At 37.7% G+C, this 17,662-nt stretch overlaps 1 protein-coding gene across 3 annotated transcripts in view; it reads left to right on the top strand.

Annotated features, from left to right (window-relative positions):
• ZNF354A (zinc finger protein 354A) overlaps window positions 1-16,704 on the top strand; it is a 30,821-nt gene extending 14,117 nt beyond the window's left edge. For all 3 annotated transcript variants that reach the window (XM_010592989.3, XM_003404909.4, XM_023552048.2), the window contains one exon: window positions 14,643-16,704. In XM_010592989.3, coding sequence (XP_010591291.2) covers window positions 14,643-16,192 — 1,550 coding nt within the window. In that variant the 3' untranslated portion in view covers window positions 16,193-16,704. The remainder of the gene's footprint in view (window positions 1-14,642) is intronic.
• The last annotated feature ends 958 nt before the right edge of the window (window positions 16,705-17,662 follow it).

The raw sequence follows: 17,662 nt of genomic DNA, 5'->3' as shown, positions 1-17,662 counted from the left end.
TTTTTCTTCCGTGAATGCTATGCCAGCATCATTTGTTAAAGAGACTGTCTTTTCCTCAATTAACGGACTTTGGGCCTTTGTTGAATATCAGCTGCTCGTAAGTGGATGAATTTATGTCTGGATTCTCAGTTCTGTTCCATTGGTCTGTTTCTGTTGTTGTACCAGGCCAGACTGTTTTGACTTCTGTGGCGGTATAATAGGTTCTAAAATCAGGTAGCGTGAGGCTTCCCACTTTGTTCTTTTTCAGTAATGCTTTACTTACTGGGGCCTCTCCCCTTTCCATATGAAATTGATGATTTGTTTCTCCATCTCATTAAAAAATGCCACTGGAATTTGGAACCGGATTGCATTGTATCTGTAGATCACTTTGAATACAATAGATATTCATGATGTTGAATCTTCCTATCCATGAGCAAGGTATGTTTTTCCACTTGCGTAGTTAGTTCTCTTTTGGTTTCTTGCGGTAGTGTCTTGTAGTTTTCTCTGTATAGGTCTTTTACGTCTCTGGTTAGATTTATTCCTAAGTATTTTACCTTCTTGGGAGCTATTGTAAATGGTATTGATTAGGTGATCTCTTCGATGTTCTTTTTGTTGGTGTAGAAGAATCCAACTGATTTTTGTATGTTTATCTTTTGTCCTGATACTCTGCTGAACTCTTCTATTAGTTCCAGTAGTTTTCTTGTGGATTCTTTAGGGTTTTCTGTGTATAAGATCATATCATCTGCAACGAGAGATACCTTTACTTCTTCCTTACCAATTTGAATGCCCCTTATTTCTTTTTCTAGCCTAATTGCTCTGGCTAGGGCCTCCAGCACAATGCTGAATAAGAGTGGTGATAAAGGGCATCCTTGTTTGGTTCCCGTTCTCAGGGGGAATGCTTTCAGACTAACTCCATTTAGAATGATGTCGGCTGTTGGCTTTGTATAAGTTTCCTTTATTATGTTGAGGAATTTCCCTTCTATTCCTATTTTGCTGAGAGTTTTTATCATGAATGAGTGTTGAACTTTGTCAAATGCCTTTTCTGCATCAATTGATAAGATCATGTGGCTCTCGCCTTTTATTTATGTGATGGATTACGTTGATTGTTTTTCAAATATTAAACCATTCCTGAATACCTGGTATGAATCCCACTTGGTCATGGTGAATTATATTTTTGACATGTTGTTGAATTCTATTGGCTAGAATTTTGTTGAGGATTTTTGTGTCTAAGTTCATGAGGAATATTGGCCTGTGATTTTCTTTTTTTGTGGTTTCATTACCTGGTTTTGGCATCGGGGTTATGCTGGCTTCATACAATGAGTTTGGGAGTATTCTGTCCTTTTCTATGCTCTGAAATACCTTTAGTGGTAGCGGTGTTAACTCTTCTCTGAAGGTTTGGTAGCATTCTCCGGTGAAGCCGTCATGGCCAAGGCTTTTTTTGGCTGGGCTTTTTAAATTACCTTTTCAATCTCTTCTTTTGCTATAAGTTTATTAAATTGTTCTACCTCTGTTGGTGTTCGTTTAGGTAGGTATTGACTGTTTCTAGAAATTTGTCGATTTCCTCTAGGTTTTTAAAGTTGTTAGTATAATTTTTCATAGTATTCTGTTACGATTCTTTTAATTCCACTTGAGTCTGTTGTGGTATCACCCATCTCATTTCTTATTCGGGTCATTTGCTTCCTATCCTGTTTTTCTTTTGTCAGTTTGGCTAGTGGTTTATCAATTTTGTTGATCTTCTCAGAGAACCAGCTTTTGGTCTTGTTAACTCTTTCAACTATTTTTCTGTTCTCTATTTCATTGAATTCTGCTCTAATTTTTATTATTTGCTTTCTTTCTTCTGGTGCTCAAGGGCTTTTTTTTTTTTTTTTTTTTTTTTTTGCTTTTCTGTTCGTTCAAGTTGTACGGATGATTCTTTGATTTTGGCCCTTTTTGGTTGTGTGCATTTATTGCTATAAATTGACCTCTGAGCCCTACCTTTGCTGTGTCCCAAAGGTTCTGGTAGAAGCGTTTTCATTCTCATTTCATTCTATGAATTTCTTCATTCTATCCTTAATTTTTTCTGTAACCCAGTAGCTTTTGAGCAAAGTGTTGTTCAGTTTCCATGTGTTTGATATTTTTTCCTTGCTTTTTCTTTTATTGATTTCTACTTTTATGACTCTATGGTCAGGAAAGATGCTTTGTAATATTTCAATGTTTTGGATTCTGTTTAGGCTCACTTTATGGCCTAATATGTGGTCTATTCTGAAGAATGTTTCATGTGCACTAGAAAAGAAAGTATACTTGGCTGCTGTTGGGTGGGGTGTTCTGTATATGTATCTGTGAGGTCAAGTTGGTTGATTGTGGCATTTAAATCTTTCGGGTCTTTACTGAGCTGCTTTCTGGATGTTCTGTCCTTCACTGAAAGTGGTGTGTTGAAATCTACTATTATTATGGAGCTGTCCTTCTCTCTTTTCAGTGCTGTTAGAGTTTGTTTTATGGATTTTGGTGCCTGTCATTGGATGCATAAATATTTATTGTGGTTATATCCTCCTGGTAAATTGACCTTTCAATCATTATATAATGTTTTTCCTTATCATTTGTGGTGGATTTTACTTTAAAGTGTACTTTGTCAGAAATTAATATTGCCACTCCTGCCCTTTTTTGATTGTTGTTTGCTTGATATATTTTTTTCCATCCTTTGAGTTTTAGTTTGTGTCTTTAAGTCTTAAGGTGTGTCTCTTGTAGGCAGCATATAGACGGATCATGTTTTTTTTTATCCATTCTGCCACTCTCTTTTTATTGGTGCATTTAGTCTATTTACATTTACATTCAGGGAAATTATTGATAGGTATGAGTTTAGTGTTTCATCTTAATTTTGTGTATGCGTGTGTGCGCTGTTGACAGTTTCTTTTTTCCACTTAATTTTCTGTGCTGAGTCGTTTTTCTTTATATATTTTGTTTTCCTATATTTCATTGTTGTTGCTTTTGTATTTTTGTTTTTCTTGTTTTTTATTTTGATGTGTAGGAGTGTTAGTTTCTTTTGTGGTTACCTTAATATCTACCGCTATTTTTCTAAGTTTAATCCAATCTTTTATTTCTTTATATCTCCTTGACTTCGTCTCCATATGAAAGATCTGTGACTACATTTTTTAGTCCTCCTTTTTTGTTTTAATTTTGTCATCTTTTACATAATGACACCTGTGCTTCACTGTTTCGAGTGTTTAACTTTGATTTATTTTGTGATTTCCCTGGCTGGGATGATATTTGGTTGCTCTGTCCTATGTTCTAGTCTTGGATTGTTATCTGATGTTATTGATTTTCTAACCGGAGGACTCCCTTTAGTATTTCTTGTAATTTTGGTTTGTTTTTTGCAAATTCCTTAAACTTCTGTTTATCTGGAAATGCTCTAATTTTGCCTTCATATTTCAGCGATAGTTTTGCTGGATATATAATTCTTGGCTGCCAGTTTTTTTCCTTCAAGGCTTTATATATATCATCCCATTGCCTTGCCTGCATGGCTTCTGCTGAGTAGTCAGAGCTTAGTCTTACTGACTCTCCTTTGTAAGTGACTTTTCATTTATCCTTAGCTGCTCTTAAAATTCTCTCTTTATCTTTGGTTTTGGCAGGTTTCATTATAACACGTCTTGGTGACTTTCTTTTGGAATCTACATTGTCTGGAGTTCGATGAGCATCTTGGATAGGTATCTTCTTATCTTTCGGGATGTCAGGGAAGTGTTCTGCCAACAAATCTTCAATTCTCTCTGTACTTTCTGTTAACCACCCCCTGCCCCCCCACCCCCCCCACCCCCATTCTGGTACTCCAATCACTCATAGGTTGTTCCTCTTGAAAGAGTCCTACAGAATTCTTAGGGTTTTTTCATTTTGTTTAATTATTTTATCTGATTTTTCCTCAAATATGTTCATCTCAAGTGCTTTGTTGTCAGTCTCACTAATTCTGACTTCCATTTCCTCAATTCTTTTCCTATGACTTTCTGTTGAGTTTTCTAATTCTGAAATTTTATTGTTAATCTTCTGGATTTCTGTTTGCTGTCTCTGTATGGATTCTTGCAGCCTATTAAATTTGTCATTATGCTCTTCTCTAATCTTCTTAAGTTCCTCTAATGCTTGGTCTCTGTGCTGCTTGGCTTGTTCTGCATTTTGCCTGATCTTCCTGATCTCTTGAAGAGTTGTGTATATTAATCTTTTGTATCCTACCTCTGGTAATTCCAGGAAGATCTCTTCATTTGGACCATTTCTTGAGTCTTTGTTTTCGGAGCTTGCTGAAGCCATCATGGTCTGCCTGTTTATGTGATTTTATATTGACTGTTGTCTCCGAGCCATCAATAATTTATTGTACTTACATATTATATGTTTGCTTACTGTGACCTAGCTTCTTGTTTTGTTTTGGTTTGATATACCCAAATGAGATGCTTAAGTGAGCAAGTTTGAATATCGGCACCTTTGAAGCTCTAATGTCCTGTCATCAGGTCGTTAGAACTGCTACTAGGTATATGAGCCCATGAGTCCGTTTACTTTTCTTGTATGGATTCAGCTCATGTGTCCAGGTAGTCAGTCACCAAGTGTGTTGTACAGGCTCTCACCTATAGTCTTAGTTATTGGTGTAGGCACAGGTATCTGGCTGCAGTAGTGGGTCACCCACTGAGCAAGGCAGGGGTCTGACAGCTGCCCCTGAGAGTGTGTGAGGAAAGCATGTGCCTGTTTCCTAGAGCACACAGGTGGGTGGGTTTTGCAGCCAGTTCCATGGGTACCCAATGCTGTTGGCTGTGAGGACTGGGAGGCAGCACTTATCCTTGGACCACCTGTTGTAGGTGAGTAGTTGGCATGGGTGTAGCCACCAGTCCTCAGGCCCCTGATGTGGGTAGGCGAGGACCGTGCTTAATAGAGCAGTGTCAAATGTCATGAACCTACCTCTCCACCATGTAGTTGCAACAGTTGAAGTTGGACTTCTGGTATATACCCTGTTTTACTATGCTAATTAGGGCCTACTGTGTTGAAATGGGCCCACACAGGTCTATGCAAGGGTGGAAGGCATTTAAAGTCTGTGGCCCCTTGTACCTGTGCCTAGGCAAAGGAGCTGTTTCTTTGCTGAGTTCCCAGCTTAGGAGAGCTGGCAGATTATTTTTTCTCTTGGGTGTTAATTTGTTCCTTCTCCCATGCCAGGAGAATGGCTTAGGGTATGCGTCAGATCCTACTTCCAGCCCAGGGAAAGTGGCTATCACCGAAGCCGACTCTGGACCTGGTGCAGAGTGGGGAGGAGTCAGGTTAATGGGAGAGTTTTTTTCTCAAAAGGGTGTTTTTTGCTCCATGTGCTAGATTAAGCGCAAGGACTTACCTTTTGTTGGTTGGGGCTGCTTTTTACTGACTCTGGAGTCGTGAGTGACCTCTCTGCTGCTTGGTCTCTCCTGATGTGGAAAATGCATCCCAAATACTACTGCTTGCTTGTTTGCACTCACACCAGTGAATCCGGCCTGTGGGGTGCCGGTTCCTGCTCAGTCAGGTCTGGCAGCTCCTTGCTGCTTCTGAACCGTCTCTCCCTTCCCCTGCTGCTAAGTCCGATGCCTCAACTTTGTCTTTGATGTTCAGGGCTTGTAGATTGTCATATATAATCGACTCACTTGTTTTTTTTGGTCTTTGTTTTAAGAAGGACCACAGGAAGCATCTGAGTACTCCGCCATCTTGCCCAGCCCTGGCAGTTCCCTGTTGATGTACTGCTGTAACCCATTTTTGAGTTAGCGTCACCACAATTTTACTTTGCGTGTGGTATTTATGATATTGTTCAATAATTTCTGCATTCTCTTGTATCACCTGTCTTTGCAATGGGCAGAAATATGGGTCACTTCCAGTCAGTTAGCCAGGTAGTTGGCTTCCAGATTTCTTGGCATAAGGAAGTGAGCACTTCTAGCGTTGCATCTGTTTGATGAAACATTTCAATTGGTATCCCGTCAATTCCTGGATCCTTGTTTTTTTGCGAGTGCATTCAGTGAAGCTTGGATGTCTTCCTTCAGTACTGTCGGTTCTTGATCATATGCTACCTACTGAAATGGTTGAATGTTGACCAGTTCTTTTTGGCATAGTGACTCTGTGTATTCCTTCCATCTGCTTTTGTTGCTTCCTGCATCATTCAATATTTTGCTCATAGAATCCTTCAGTATTGCAACTTGAGGCTTGAATTTTTTCTTCAATTCTCTCACCTTGAGAAATGCCAAGAATGTTTTTCCCTTTTGGTTTTCTAATGCCAGGTCTTTGCACATTTCATTTTCATACTTTACATTGCATTCTCCAGCCGCTCTTTGAAATCTTGTTCAGCTCTTTTACGTCATCAATTTTTTCATTCACTTTAGCTACTCTATGTTCAAGAGCAAGTTTCAGAATTTTTTGTGACATTCATTTTGGTTTTTTATTTTTTTCCTGTCACATTAATGTCCTTTTGCTTTCTTCATGTATGAGTTCCTTGATGTCATCTCACAACTCGTCTGATCTTCGGTCATCAGTGTTCAGTGCATCAAATCTATTCTTCGGATGATCTCTAAATTCAGGTGGGATATGCTGAAGGTCATACTTTAGCTCTTGTGGACTTCTTTTAATTTTCTTCAGCTTCATTGTGAACTTGCATATGAGTAACTGACAGTCTCATCTGCTGTCAGCCACTGGCCTTGTTCTGACTGAAGATATTGAGCTTTTCCATTGTTTCTTCCCACAGATGTTGTCAATTTGATTCCTGTGTATTCCATCTGTTGAGGTCCACATGTTTAGTCATCTTTTATGTTGTTGAAAAGTATTTCCAATGCATCAGTCTTACAAAATCCTATTATGTGATCTCCAGCATTGTTTCTGCCACCAAGGCCGTATTTTCCAACTACTGATCCCCTTTCTTTGTTTCCAACTTTTGCATTCCAGTCAACAGTAATTATCAGTGCATCATGAAAGCATGTTTGATGAATTTCAGACTGCAGAAGTTAGTAAAAATCTTCAATTTCTTTATCTTTGGCTTTAGTGGATGGTGCATAAATTTGAATAATAGTCATATTAACTGATCTTCCTTGTAGGCATATGGATGTTATCCTATCACTGACAGCTTTGTATTTCAGGAAAGATCTTGAAAAGTTCTTTTTGACGATGAATACAATGCCATTTCTCTTTAGTTTTTCATTCCTGGCATAGTAGACAATGAATGAATGTCTGAGTCAGGATGGCCAATACCAGTCCATTTCAGCTCACTAGAGCCTAGGATATCGATCTTCAAGCATTCCATTTCTTTGATGACCTCGTAATTTTCCTCCATTAGTGTTCTGATGACTAATGGATATTTGCAGTTGTTTCTTCTCATTTTGAGTCATGCCACATCAGCAAATGAAGGTCCCAAAAGCTTTATTCTATCCACATCATTAAGGTCTAATCTACTTTGAGGAGGCAGTCTTCCCCAGTCTTACTTTTAGTTCCATCCAATCTGAGGGGCTCATATTCTGGTACTATATGAGACAATGTTCTGCTGTTCGTAAGGTTTTCACTTGCCAGTTTTTTTAGAAGTAGTTCACCAGGTCCTTCCTGGTCTGCCTTAGTGTGGAAGCTCTGCTGAAACCTGTCCATCATGGGTGACCCTGTTGATATTTGAAATACTGGTAGTGTAGCATCTAGTATTAGGCATGTTGAATTTGAGATGTCTTTGAGATATCAGAATTGCTGTTGTGAGCAGGGTGTTGATTTGGAGAGTAAATATGTCTTGCCTAGAGTACAAGTTTGTAGTTGAAGCAGTGGTCATGGCTGGCCTATGGTGAGAGTACAGAGTGGTGAGAATTGGGGCCAAGGACTAAATTCTAGGGAACTCCAAGCATGAAAGATCACGTAGAGGAAAATGAGCTCTCAGAGGAGCTTCTGGCTGATGGAATGTGAGAAGAATGGTGGGAGAAGTATGGAGTCACTGTAGCTTAAGAAGAGAATGTCTCAAGAAAGATGAAGGGTCACTATCAGTTGCTGCTGAGAGGTATGTTAGGTAAGCTGAATAGAGTGTTTTAGACACATGGAGGTCATAGAGGTCTTAGCAAGGATAGTGGTAGGGGCAGAAACCAGAATGGAACAGATGAGAGGTGAGTGAGAGGGAGAAAATGGACAAGTGTAGAGAACTGTAGAAGGGTGGGTGTGTACAACAGGTAGCAACAGCAGCTGAAAGAGTTCTGCTATACATATATAAATAGATATTTCTGTATATACTTTTTTTCTTTTTCCGTTCCAACTATAGTATGCAATACACATTATTCTGTCCCTTGCACTTGATACATCTGGAAGCTCTTTTCATGTCTGTGCATAGAGAGCTTCCTCACTCACAAGAATACTTCTAATGGTCTAAGACTGACTCATCTTGGTGGAGGGAAGAGGTGATCTTGGATGCATATGGGTTGGGATGATGTCAGCCTAGCACGTCCATTTGGGCTTAGATTTTATAAATGGCATGTTTATAGCAAGTTGGAAATTAAAGCTTTACCTTTATCATGTAACAGTGTAAAGTCCAGATGCTCATCAACAGGAATCTGGCTGAATAAGCTGTAACACATTCATATAATTGAATTCTATGCACTGGTAAAAAAGAATGAGGAAGACCTCTAAATTCTTCTATGGAGTAAACTCAAGAACATATTAGTGGGAAAAAGTACAGTGCAGAACAATGAGTATACTACTTTTATCTAAGAAAGGAGGGAAATACAATAATAATAATATATATTTCCTTATATTGAAAAAAGGATAAAACCAAAAAAATAAAAATGGTTATCTATAAGGTGAAGGAAGACAAGGAATGGGGAGGACAGGGATAGAAATCTAGACTTTTTTGAAGGTATCTTGTTTTTTATAGTTTGAATTTGGAACTATAAAAATATTTTATAAAATTATACAACAAAGTTAAATGAAAACAAAAATAAATTTCCTAAACATTGAAAGCAAAATGAAACAAATGACCCTAGTGGTGTTTCAAGTTGGTGGTTTAGCCACCTAGAGAAAAATTTATTTCAAGTGTCTTTAAAAACAGCAATTTGACTGAATATGCTTGACAGTTTATATGTCAAGGACAAAAAAGATGCTGAAACAATAGTGTTAATTTTTCTCAGTGCAATGGTAGTATTGTGGGTAGGTGTATAAAATGTCCTTATCTTTAGGAAATGTATTCTGAAATATTTATGGATGAAATGATATGATGTATGGGATTTGCTTTAGTGTAGAGGTAGAGTTGTAGATGAAACAGTGTTGGTGATTATTGAAGCTGACTTGGGAGTTTATTGTACAACTCCCTCTGCTTTTGTAAATGTTGAAAATCTTCCATAAAAAAACTTTAAAAATTAGAATTATCAACAACAAATTTCTAGAACAGCATTTCTCTCTTCTACCAAGATAAACATTATGGAAAATGTTTTTACAGATACCCAGTACTACTCCCCATCGTGGTGTTATTCAATACCACCCTCCCATTGTGATGTTATGTATAATTCTCAGCATATAACTCCCTTAGTTTTTTATATTACTGTCTAGAAAACCCTGTGAGACTGCAAATGTAAATGGCATTTTTGTATGAATAACTTCGCATCTGACAGACTACAGAATATGATGGGGAAAGATATTTTAGAAAACAAGTCTGGAAAAATGTCTTAGGTTAAAGACTTTGATTCTACCTTCAGCCTTTGCCCTAGCATTCCATCTAGTCTACTGCTAATCCTTGAGAATCTTCTTTTAGATGTCAGTTCCTCCAGAAAATTCTCTAACCACCACTTGCACTCCTCTCTTGCCCACACCATCTACTATCTAAGGATAGTTTGGATGCTGTTCTAAGCTCACATTTGCATCCATATCTACAATTGTTTTTGTTGTAGCAGTTTTCACATTGTATTGTGATTGCCTGTTGACTCCATGAGCAAATGAACTGTTTCATTACTGAATTCATTGCATCTGGTGGATCACCAGTGCCTAGGATAAATAGAGCCTGGCACATAGTAAATGCTTGGTAAATATTTGGCGAATGAATAAATTAAGGAGCAATCAGTGCTTTTTGAAATAACAAGAGGAGTTCTGTATATTAAGAGGGATAATCCAGTACGAAATAATAGTGGAAAGGTGAGAAACTAGAGTAAATGAACACATTAGGAGTCAGTAGCAGTAGTCATTATAGAGTAAGGGGATCCTGAACACAAGTTAGTGATGGCAGAGACATTTTAGTGATGAGATTTAAGAGAATTTGGTGACTGAGTAGACTTGGAATGCAGGAGAGAGAAGATTCTGAGATGAAACTAGGAATTTAGGGCAGAGTAACTGAAAAGGCTGTGATGTCATTCTGTCTGAATGGGAAAATATTTGAAAAGAAGTATGCTGTGTTCAGATTTGGACAGGTGAATTTGAAGTGTAAGAAAGATACTGAAATGGAAATTCTAACAGGCAGTTTGAAATACCTCTGAAAACTCTTTTGAGAAGAGTCAGGATAGTCATTTATGTAGGAGGTATGGGAGTGGATGAAATCACATATGGAGAGAAGAAGATTGAAGAGAGAATCTCAGTGTCGTAGTGCCAAGGGAGGAGAATCTGGACCTAATGTCAGGAACTAGTCAAGGTGGTTACCATTAGCAAAATCATTCTGGTCTCTAAACTTCTGACCACTTAACCTTGTTCATGAAGTAGCTCAGGTGCAGGCTTAACTCTGGGAGGGAACAAAGGTTGGTCTGCGCATCAGGAGACAAATTTGTAGGCCTACAGCAAAGTCTAAGCAGATTGTAAGGAACAGTTAAGAGGTCAACAATCCAAGGCTCATGTCCACTTCTTTGAGAAACACAAATCCAGGACTAAGGCATTTGAAGTTTATAGTAGAGTTGGGATGAGTCATCCAAAATTGATACAGACCATTATAACAGGGATTATTTCCATTAAAAAATAAAAACTCCCCATGTCTCATTTCTCTGTTCCGCTTTAAACAACACTATTGTTTCTAGTTTCTTATCTCCAGTTGTTTCCTTTGTGTACTCCCGGTCGACCTTCTTCATTACTATTTCACTAAAAGCACTGATATTAAATCCCACAACCTTCATCTTGCCACAATTAGGGTTAAGTTTTTAGTCTTCAAATTGTTTGCCACAGTTGTGCCTGAACTGCTTCCTGAAGCACTTTTTTCCTTTGCTTTCTGGGACACCATATCCTCCTTATTTTCTTCCTTTTCTTGACCTCTAAGTATAGTGGTTCTTTGGCTTTAAATAAAAGTTACATGTTGATGACTCCCAAATACCTATCTGTAGCTCTGGCCTTTTCCCCAAGCTTCAGAATAATATATAACCAGCTGTTTCAGTATCTTCCCTTAACATCTGTTAAGGCATCTCAGCCATATCAAACATCTGAAACTGAATACCCACTCAAACTTGGGCTTTTCCAGGTCTTCCCCTTCTCAGTGACCCATCCAGCACTCATCATTTCAGACTGGAAACGTAGGAGTGATCTGTAACTTTTCTTTTTCCTCTCACTGTACCATATGCAGTCCGTCAGGAAGTTCAGTCCTGTTAGCTCTCCCTTCGTAATATGCCCTGATGCACTCACCTGCACTGCCACCACCTTTCTTATCTCAGTAGTGGCAGTAGCCTCCTAAGTGGTCTTTCCCCTCCTTGCTTTCACTTGTGCCCCACCAGCATCTCTTCTCTCTACAGTAGTCAGCTTGAGTGAGCATATACTTCCTTTGTGGCTTCCTGTCATGCTTAGAATAAAATCCAAAGTCCTTACCATGCATGGCCTATGAGGTCTTACATGATTTTTCCTCAAGCCATTGCTCCAGTCTTTTTTACCATTTTCCCTCTTGTTCTCACTGTACTCCAGCCACACCAGGCTCTTTGCTGTTCCTCAGATAAGTTAAGCACACTTTATATTTCCCGTTTCCTTTGCTTGTCAGCCTCTTTCTTTGGATATCCATGTGGCTTTTTCTTGTTTTCATTTAGATTGACACTCAAATATAATCCTAAATGATCACCCTGTCAAAAATACCCTCTATTCAAAAACCCTAGGAAATACCAATTTTAAATAGGGAAGAGGAAAGAGTTATCTATGAAGGAAACCCTGGTGGCATAGTGGTTAAGTGCTATGGCTGCTAACCAAGAGGTCGGCAGTTCAAATCCACCAGATGCTCCTTGGAAACTCTATCAGGCAGTTCTACTCTATCCTGTAGGGTCACTATGAGTCAGAATCAACTTGACGGCAGTGGGGTTTTTTTTTGTTTTATGAAGGAAACAAGTGAAAACTGGTAGAAGAAAAAGAAAAACAGAATATAATATGTCCACAAGGGAACTCTAAGCAGAAGAAATACATACAGAGTGAGAAAGTGAATGTCAAATAAACTGGTACAGTGAGATGGGAAGGATATTTTTAAATGATTATCTCTAGCCTAGGAGAAAATGCCAAATGATGTGTACAGCCAATACCCTGGCAAAGCTTAATGTTCATTGAGTTGTATCTTTACCAAATGTTAATATTTATTTATTCTGTTCTTTACCTCCTTATTATGCTAGTTAGTTTCTTAATGCTATTGCAACAGAAATACCACAAGTGGGTAGTTTTAAAGAACAGAAATTCATTTTCTCACAGTTCAGGAGACTAGAAATCTGAATTGAGGGCCCTGGCTCTAGCGGAAGGCTCTCTCTCTGTTCCAGGAGAAAATCCTTGTCTCAGCCAGCTTCTCTAGTCCCAGCACTCCTCAATTCCTTGGCAATCTCCACATGGCATCTATATTTTCCCCATTTGTGCTTGCTTCTCTCTGTGTCTAATCTGCTCTTTTTACATGTCTAATATCATAGTTTTAAGACACACCCTATACTCATATGGCCTCATTAGCATAACAAAGAAAACCCTGTTCCCAAATGGGATTACTGCATTTACAGGTATAGGGGTTAGGATTCCAACATGTAATTTTAAATCCATGGTTCTGCTGTTCATTGTTAATCTTTTATTTCTTTTCAACCCTTTCTTGCTTGATGTGTCAAATGGTTGCCTTCCTAGCTTGTAACTTTTGACTTCATCCCTACCTTTTTGCACTCTGTAAAACCCTGGTGGGGTAGAGGTTAAGTGCTACAGCTGCTAATCCAAGGGTTGGCAGTTCAAATCTGCCAGGCGCTCCTTGGAAACTCTACGGGGCAGTTCTACTCCGTCGTATAGGGTCGCTATGAGTCGGAGTCGACTCGACAGCACTGGGTTTGGTTTTTGATTTTGGTTTAGATTAATTCAATAATGCCTCCGTGTCTGAACTGGGCTGAAAACCTTCTCATCACCCATGATGTCCTGGAAGGCAACTTTTGCTACAAGGATTTGAATCACATGCAGTCAGTCCTCATTACTCCAAGATACTATATTTGTAAATTTCCCAACTCGATAAAATTTACGACCTGAAAATCAATACTTGGAGGCACTTTTATGGACATGCACAGAGCTGCAAAAAATTTGAGTTGCTTGACGCATACATTCCCATCTGTGGTCAAACAAGGCAATGCCCTGCCTTCTTATTTTAGCTCTCATACACTTTTTTTTTTTTAATATAAAAAAGTGTCCTTTTTGTGGTCTGTTTAGTGCCAAGTTTTTCCAAATTTTTATGTTTTTTGTTGGTGGTTTTGCAAAGTGCTAACCATAAGGCTGTAATGTGCCTTATGGAGAATACAGGTATTTTAGATAAGCTTCCTTTGGGCATGAGTCATAGTGCTATTGCTGTGAGTTCAGTATTAATGAAAAATGCATATTAAATAATGCATCTTTAAAAAGACACATACATAAAGCAAGGTTATATGTTGATTGGTTGATGAAAAGACTCACTGGAACTTACCCTGTATTTCCTGTAGGAGCAGTTGTTCTGTATTTACTAATTCAGTGTTCATGGTAATTTCATAAAACATAAATATCACCGATAATGATAATTGACTGTGTATGTATGTATGTGTGTGTATAAAACTAATATAAAAGCAGTTAAGAATATTTGACACTGACCAACTAGAGAAAGCTACTGTATTTAAGGAAGGCTAACAAAACAAACAAGTTTCATATATAATTGGGGTGCCATGAAGAAGATTGACCTGTAGGTCAATAGGGCATAATAATCTGCTTTTGAAAAACAGACATGGTGAAATAGGGAATTGAGATTTATAAGTGGTTAGTGCTATAATAAGGGGAATGAACTATGGAAGCACAGAGTCAAGAAAGGACTCAGAGAAGTTAACTTTTGAACTGAATCTGAAGGATACAAAGGAATTTGGCATGTAGTAAAAGGGGGAAGATTTTCCAGATTACATAAAAAAAAGAAATGTCGTGCATGTAATTTACTAGTCCATCATAGACCTTGGACTCTGATCCCAGGCTGTCTTTTCCAATGTAAACCCACTTTTTTAATCTCTTTTCTCTATTCTCCGTTAGCCAGCTCTCCAAATCAGTCTTAAACTCTCAGCTTCTTTAAGTGGGTTTGGTTTATTCTTTTGTTCACCATAGTACTTCAGCTCCCATTTATTGTTTTTTCTAGACTACATAGCTTTTCTATTTTTCCGACTTATGTTTTCTGGCAAGATACAAAGCCCTTATTTAAATACCAATATTTATTTATTCTACACATTTAGTCTTAGTAGCCAGCTACTATGATGTCACATGAAGCATCTTCATTTTCTTTTTTTTTTTCCCCCCAGGATGGGAGAACAATCAAAAAATCACAAAGTCAACGCAAACACAAGATTCATCATTTCAGCGACTGATAATAAAAAGTTCCAAAAGGAATGGACCGAGGGACTTCAAATCAGAAAAACCTTGTGTATATGAAGACAGATTAAAGAAACTGCCTCATAAAAAGGATAGTTTTCAGATAGTTTCAGTCACCCACAAAAAAATCCTTACTATAGAAAAAATCCATAAAAATATTGAATTTGGCCAAAACTTCAACCTGAAGTCAGACCTTGTTAGGCAACAGATGGTAGATAGAGAAAAATCTCCCTCAAAATCTGAAACACAAGGAAATAGGTTCAAACAGAATTCAGATTTGCTTAGTCAACCAAAAATCAACACAGCAGAGAAACGCTATAAATGTAATATATGTGAAAAAACCTTTACTAACAATTCATCTCTTCGTAAGCATCTGAAAAACCATACTGGAGAGAAATTGTTTAAATGTAAAGAATGTTTGAAAGCCTTCAGCCAAAGTTCAGCTCTTATTCAACATCAAATAACTCATACTGGAGAGAAACCCTATGTATGTAAAGAATGTGGGAAAGCCTTCACTCTTAGTACATCCCTCTATAAGCATCTGAGAACCCATACTGTGGAGAAATCCTATAGATGTAAAGAATGTGGTAAATCCTTCAGCCGAAGATCAGGCCTTTTTATACATCAAAAAGTCCATGCTCAAGAAAATCCCTATAAATATAATCCAGGTAGGAAGTCATCCCTTCCTGGATGTCAGAGAATTCATCCCAGAAAGAAGTCTTATTTATGTAATGAATGTGGCAACACCTTTAAGTCTAGTTCATCGCTTCGTTATCACCAGAGAATTCACACTGGAGAGAAACCTTTTAAATGTAGTGAATGTGGGAGAGCCTTCAGTCAGAGTGCATCTCTTATCCAACATGAGAGAATTCACACTGGAGAAAAACCCTATAGATGTAATGAATGTGGAAAAGGCTTCACTTCTATTTCAAGACTTAATAGGCATCGAATAATTCATACTGGTGAGAAGTTTTATAATTGTAATGAATGTGGTAAAGCCTTAAGTTCCCACTCAACACTTATTATTCATGAGAGAATTCATACTGGAGAGAAACCATGTAAATGTAAAGTATGTGGAAAAGCTTTCAGACAAAGTTCAGCTCTCATTCAACATCAGAGAATGCACACTGGAGAAAGACCCTATAAATGTAATGAGTGTGGGAAAACATTCAGATGTAACTCATCCCTTAGCAACCATCAGAGAATTCATACTGGAGAAAAACCATATCGATGTGAGGAATGTGGAATATCTTTTGGTCAAAGTTCAGCTCTTATTCAACATCGGAGAATTCATACAGGAGAGAAACCCTTTGAATGTAATACATGTGGGAAGACTTTTAGACAGAGCTCATCACGTATTGCCCATCAGAGAATTCATACCGGAGAGAAACCCTATGAATGTAACACATGTGGAAAGCTTTTCAACCACAGGTCATCCCTTACTAATCACTATAAAACTCATATTGGGGAGAACCCCTAGAAAATATATTTGCTTATGTAAAAGCCTTAAACCAAAGCTTATCAAAGAATACATACTTGACTGTCATGTAATAAATATAATGAGTATGAGAAAATTTCTACAATATTTAATCCTCGTCTGATATTAAATTCCAAGGATAAACCTTGACTACATAATAAATATGAGGAAAGCATTCATACACTTTTAAAATAACCTGGGATGAAGAATTCCACAACAGGATACATTGACTTGAAGCATTTGTAAAATGAAAGGTTCTTTTTGTTGGTGGTGGTGGTGTTTTCATATAGCAGTGTCAGTATACACTAGATGCTATAAGTGACCATCATAAACATGTGATGGGGAGTGGTTATGTGTGCTGGATTTCTCACTAGAAAAACACCAAACTCTATAAACTAGTAATATATTTTTATAACATTTTAATAACATGAAAGAATTTATACATTTTTAGAGAAAAGGACCAAATAAAAGATAAAAACAAACTGTAAACTACCTCTCAATCTGTGGATTTTGTCCTTTTCCTGACCTGAAGTCAAACGTTGTGCGTGGATTTCATTAAAAAAGAAAAAAAAAAAAATTTTTTTTTTTTTTTTGGCTCTCTTCCTCCTTTGTTCTTGTAATTGCTGTGAATAGAGAGTTTTCTACCCAATTCCTAATTCGGTTCTCGGAATTTTTTTTTTTAACTGCTCTGCAGTCATTGATTATGAAAATCTACCTACTATATACTATGAGCTCTCATCGTAGGTATGTTGAATACAAAAAAGCAATTGCAAGGTTAAAGCTTTAAAGAAATTACTTAAAAAAATTGGCAACAAAAAGGCCTATCAGAAGAAGTTTAACTATTCTAACCCCTGTGGCAAAATCTTGAAAAGGACATCAATTATTCTATAAAATAAAAAGTGCATTTTCCTCACTTGGGGTTCTCTGGTGTCAGACAATTTCACACTTCAATAAGAAAAAAAAATGTGAAGTATCTCTAAATAAAAACTTTTTATTGTTTTTAATCTCAGCTTTGTGGTAGGTGCTACACATCATGCAAGTTTTAGAAAGAAAGGCCTTATCTTCGAGAACCCACAAATTGAAGGGGAAGTGTATAGAGTTGAAGAGAATAGTAAATTAGCAAGTTATTATATGTTACAGTATGAAAACACGATTGTTTTGCAGGCAAAGAGAAAAGTTATGGCAATACTGTGTTGCAATACATGAGTGTTATATAGAGATTTGCACAGGATGACAGAAAGGATGGAATCTAACCAAGGAATTGTGGAGAGATCAGAGAAAGCTTTCCAGTAATGCTTGAGTCAAGTGTTGGAATAATAAGAATTCTCTAGAGGGTAAGATGAGCACTCCTAGTAGAGAACTGCATGTGGAAAGGTACGGGTGGGTACCACCATGGCATGTTTGTGGAAACTTAAGTATAGAACTAATAAACAGGGCAATGACAGATGTTGACTCTTGAGAAGAGGACAAAGG

Source organism: Loxodonta africana, chromosome 2, assembly GCF_030014295.1.
Source record: "Loxodonta africana isolate mLoxAfr1 chromosome 2, mLoxAfr1.hap2, whole genome shotgun sequence".
NCBI lineage: Eukaryota > Metazoa > Chordata > Mammalia > Proboscidea > Elephantidae > Loxodonta > Loxodonta africana.
Note: the sequence above shows the minus strand (reverse complement) of the source record. Positions and strands in the feature narration are given on the sequence as shown.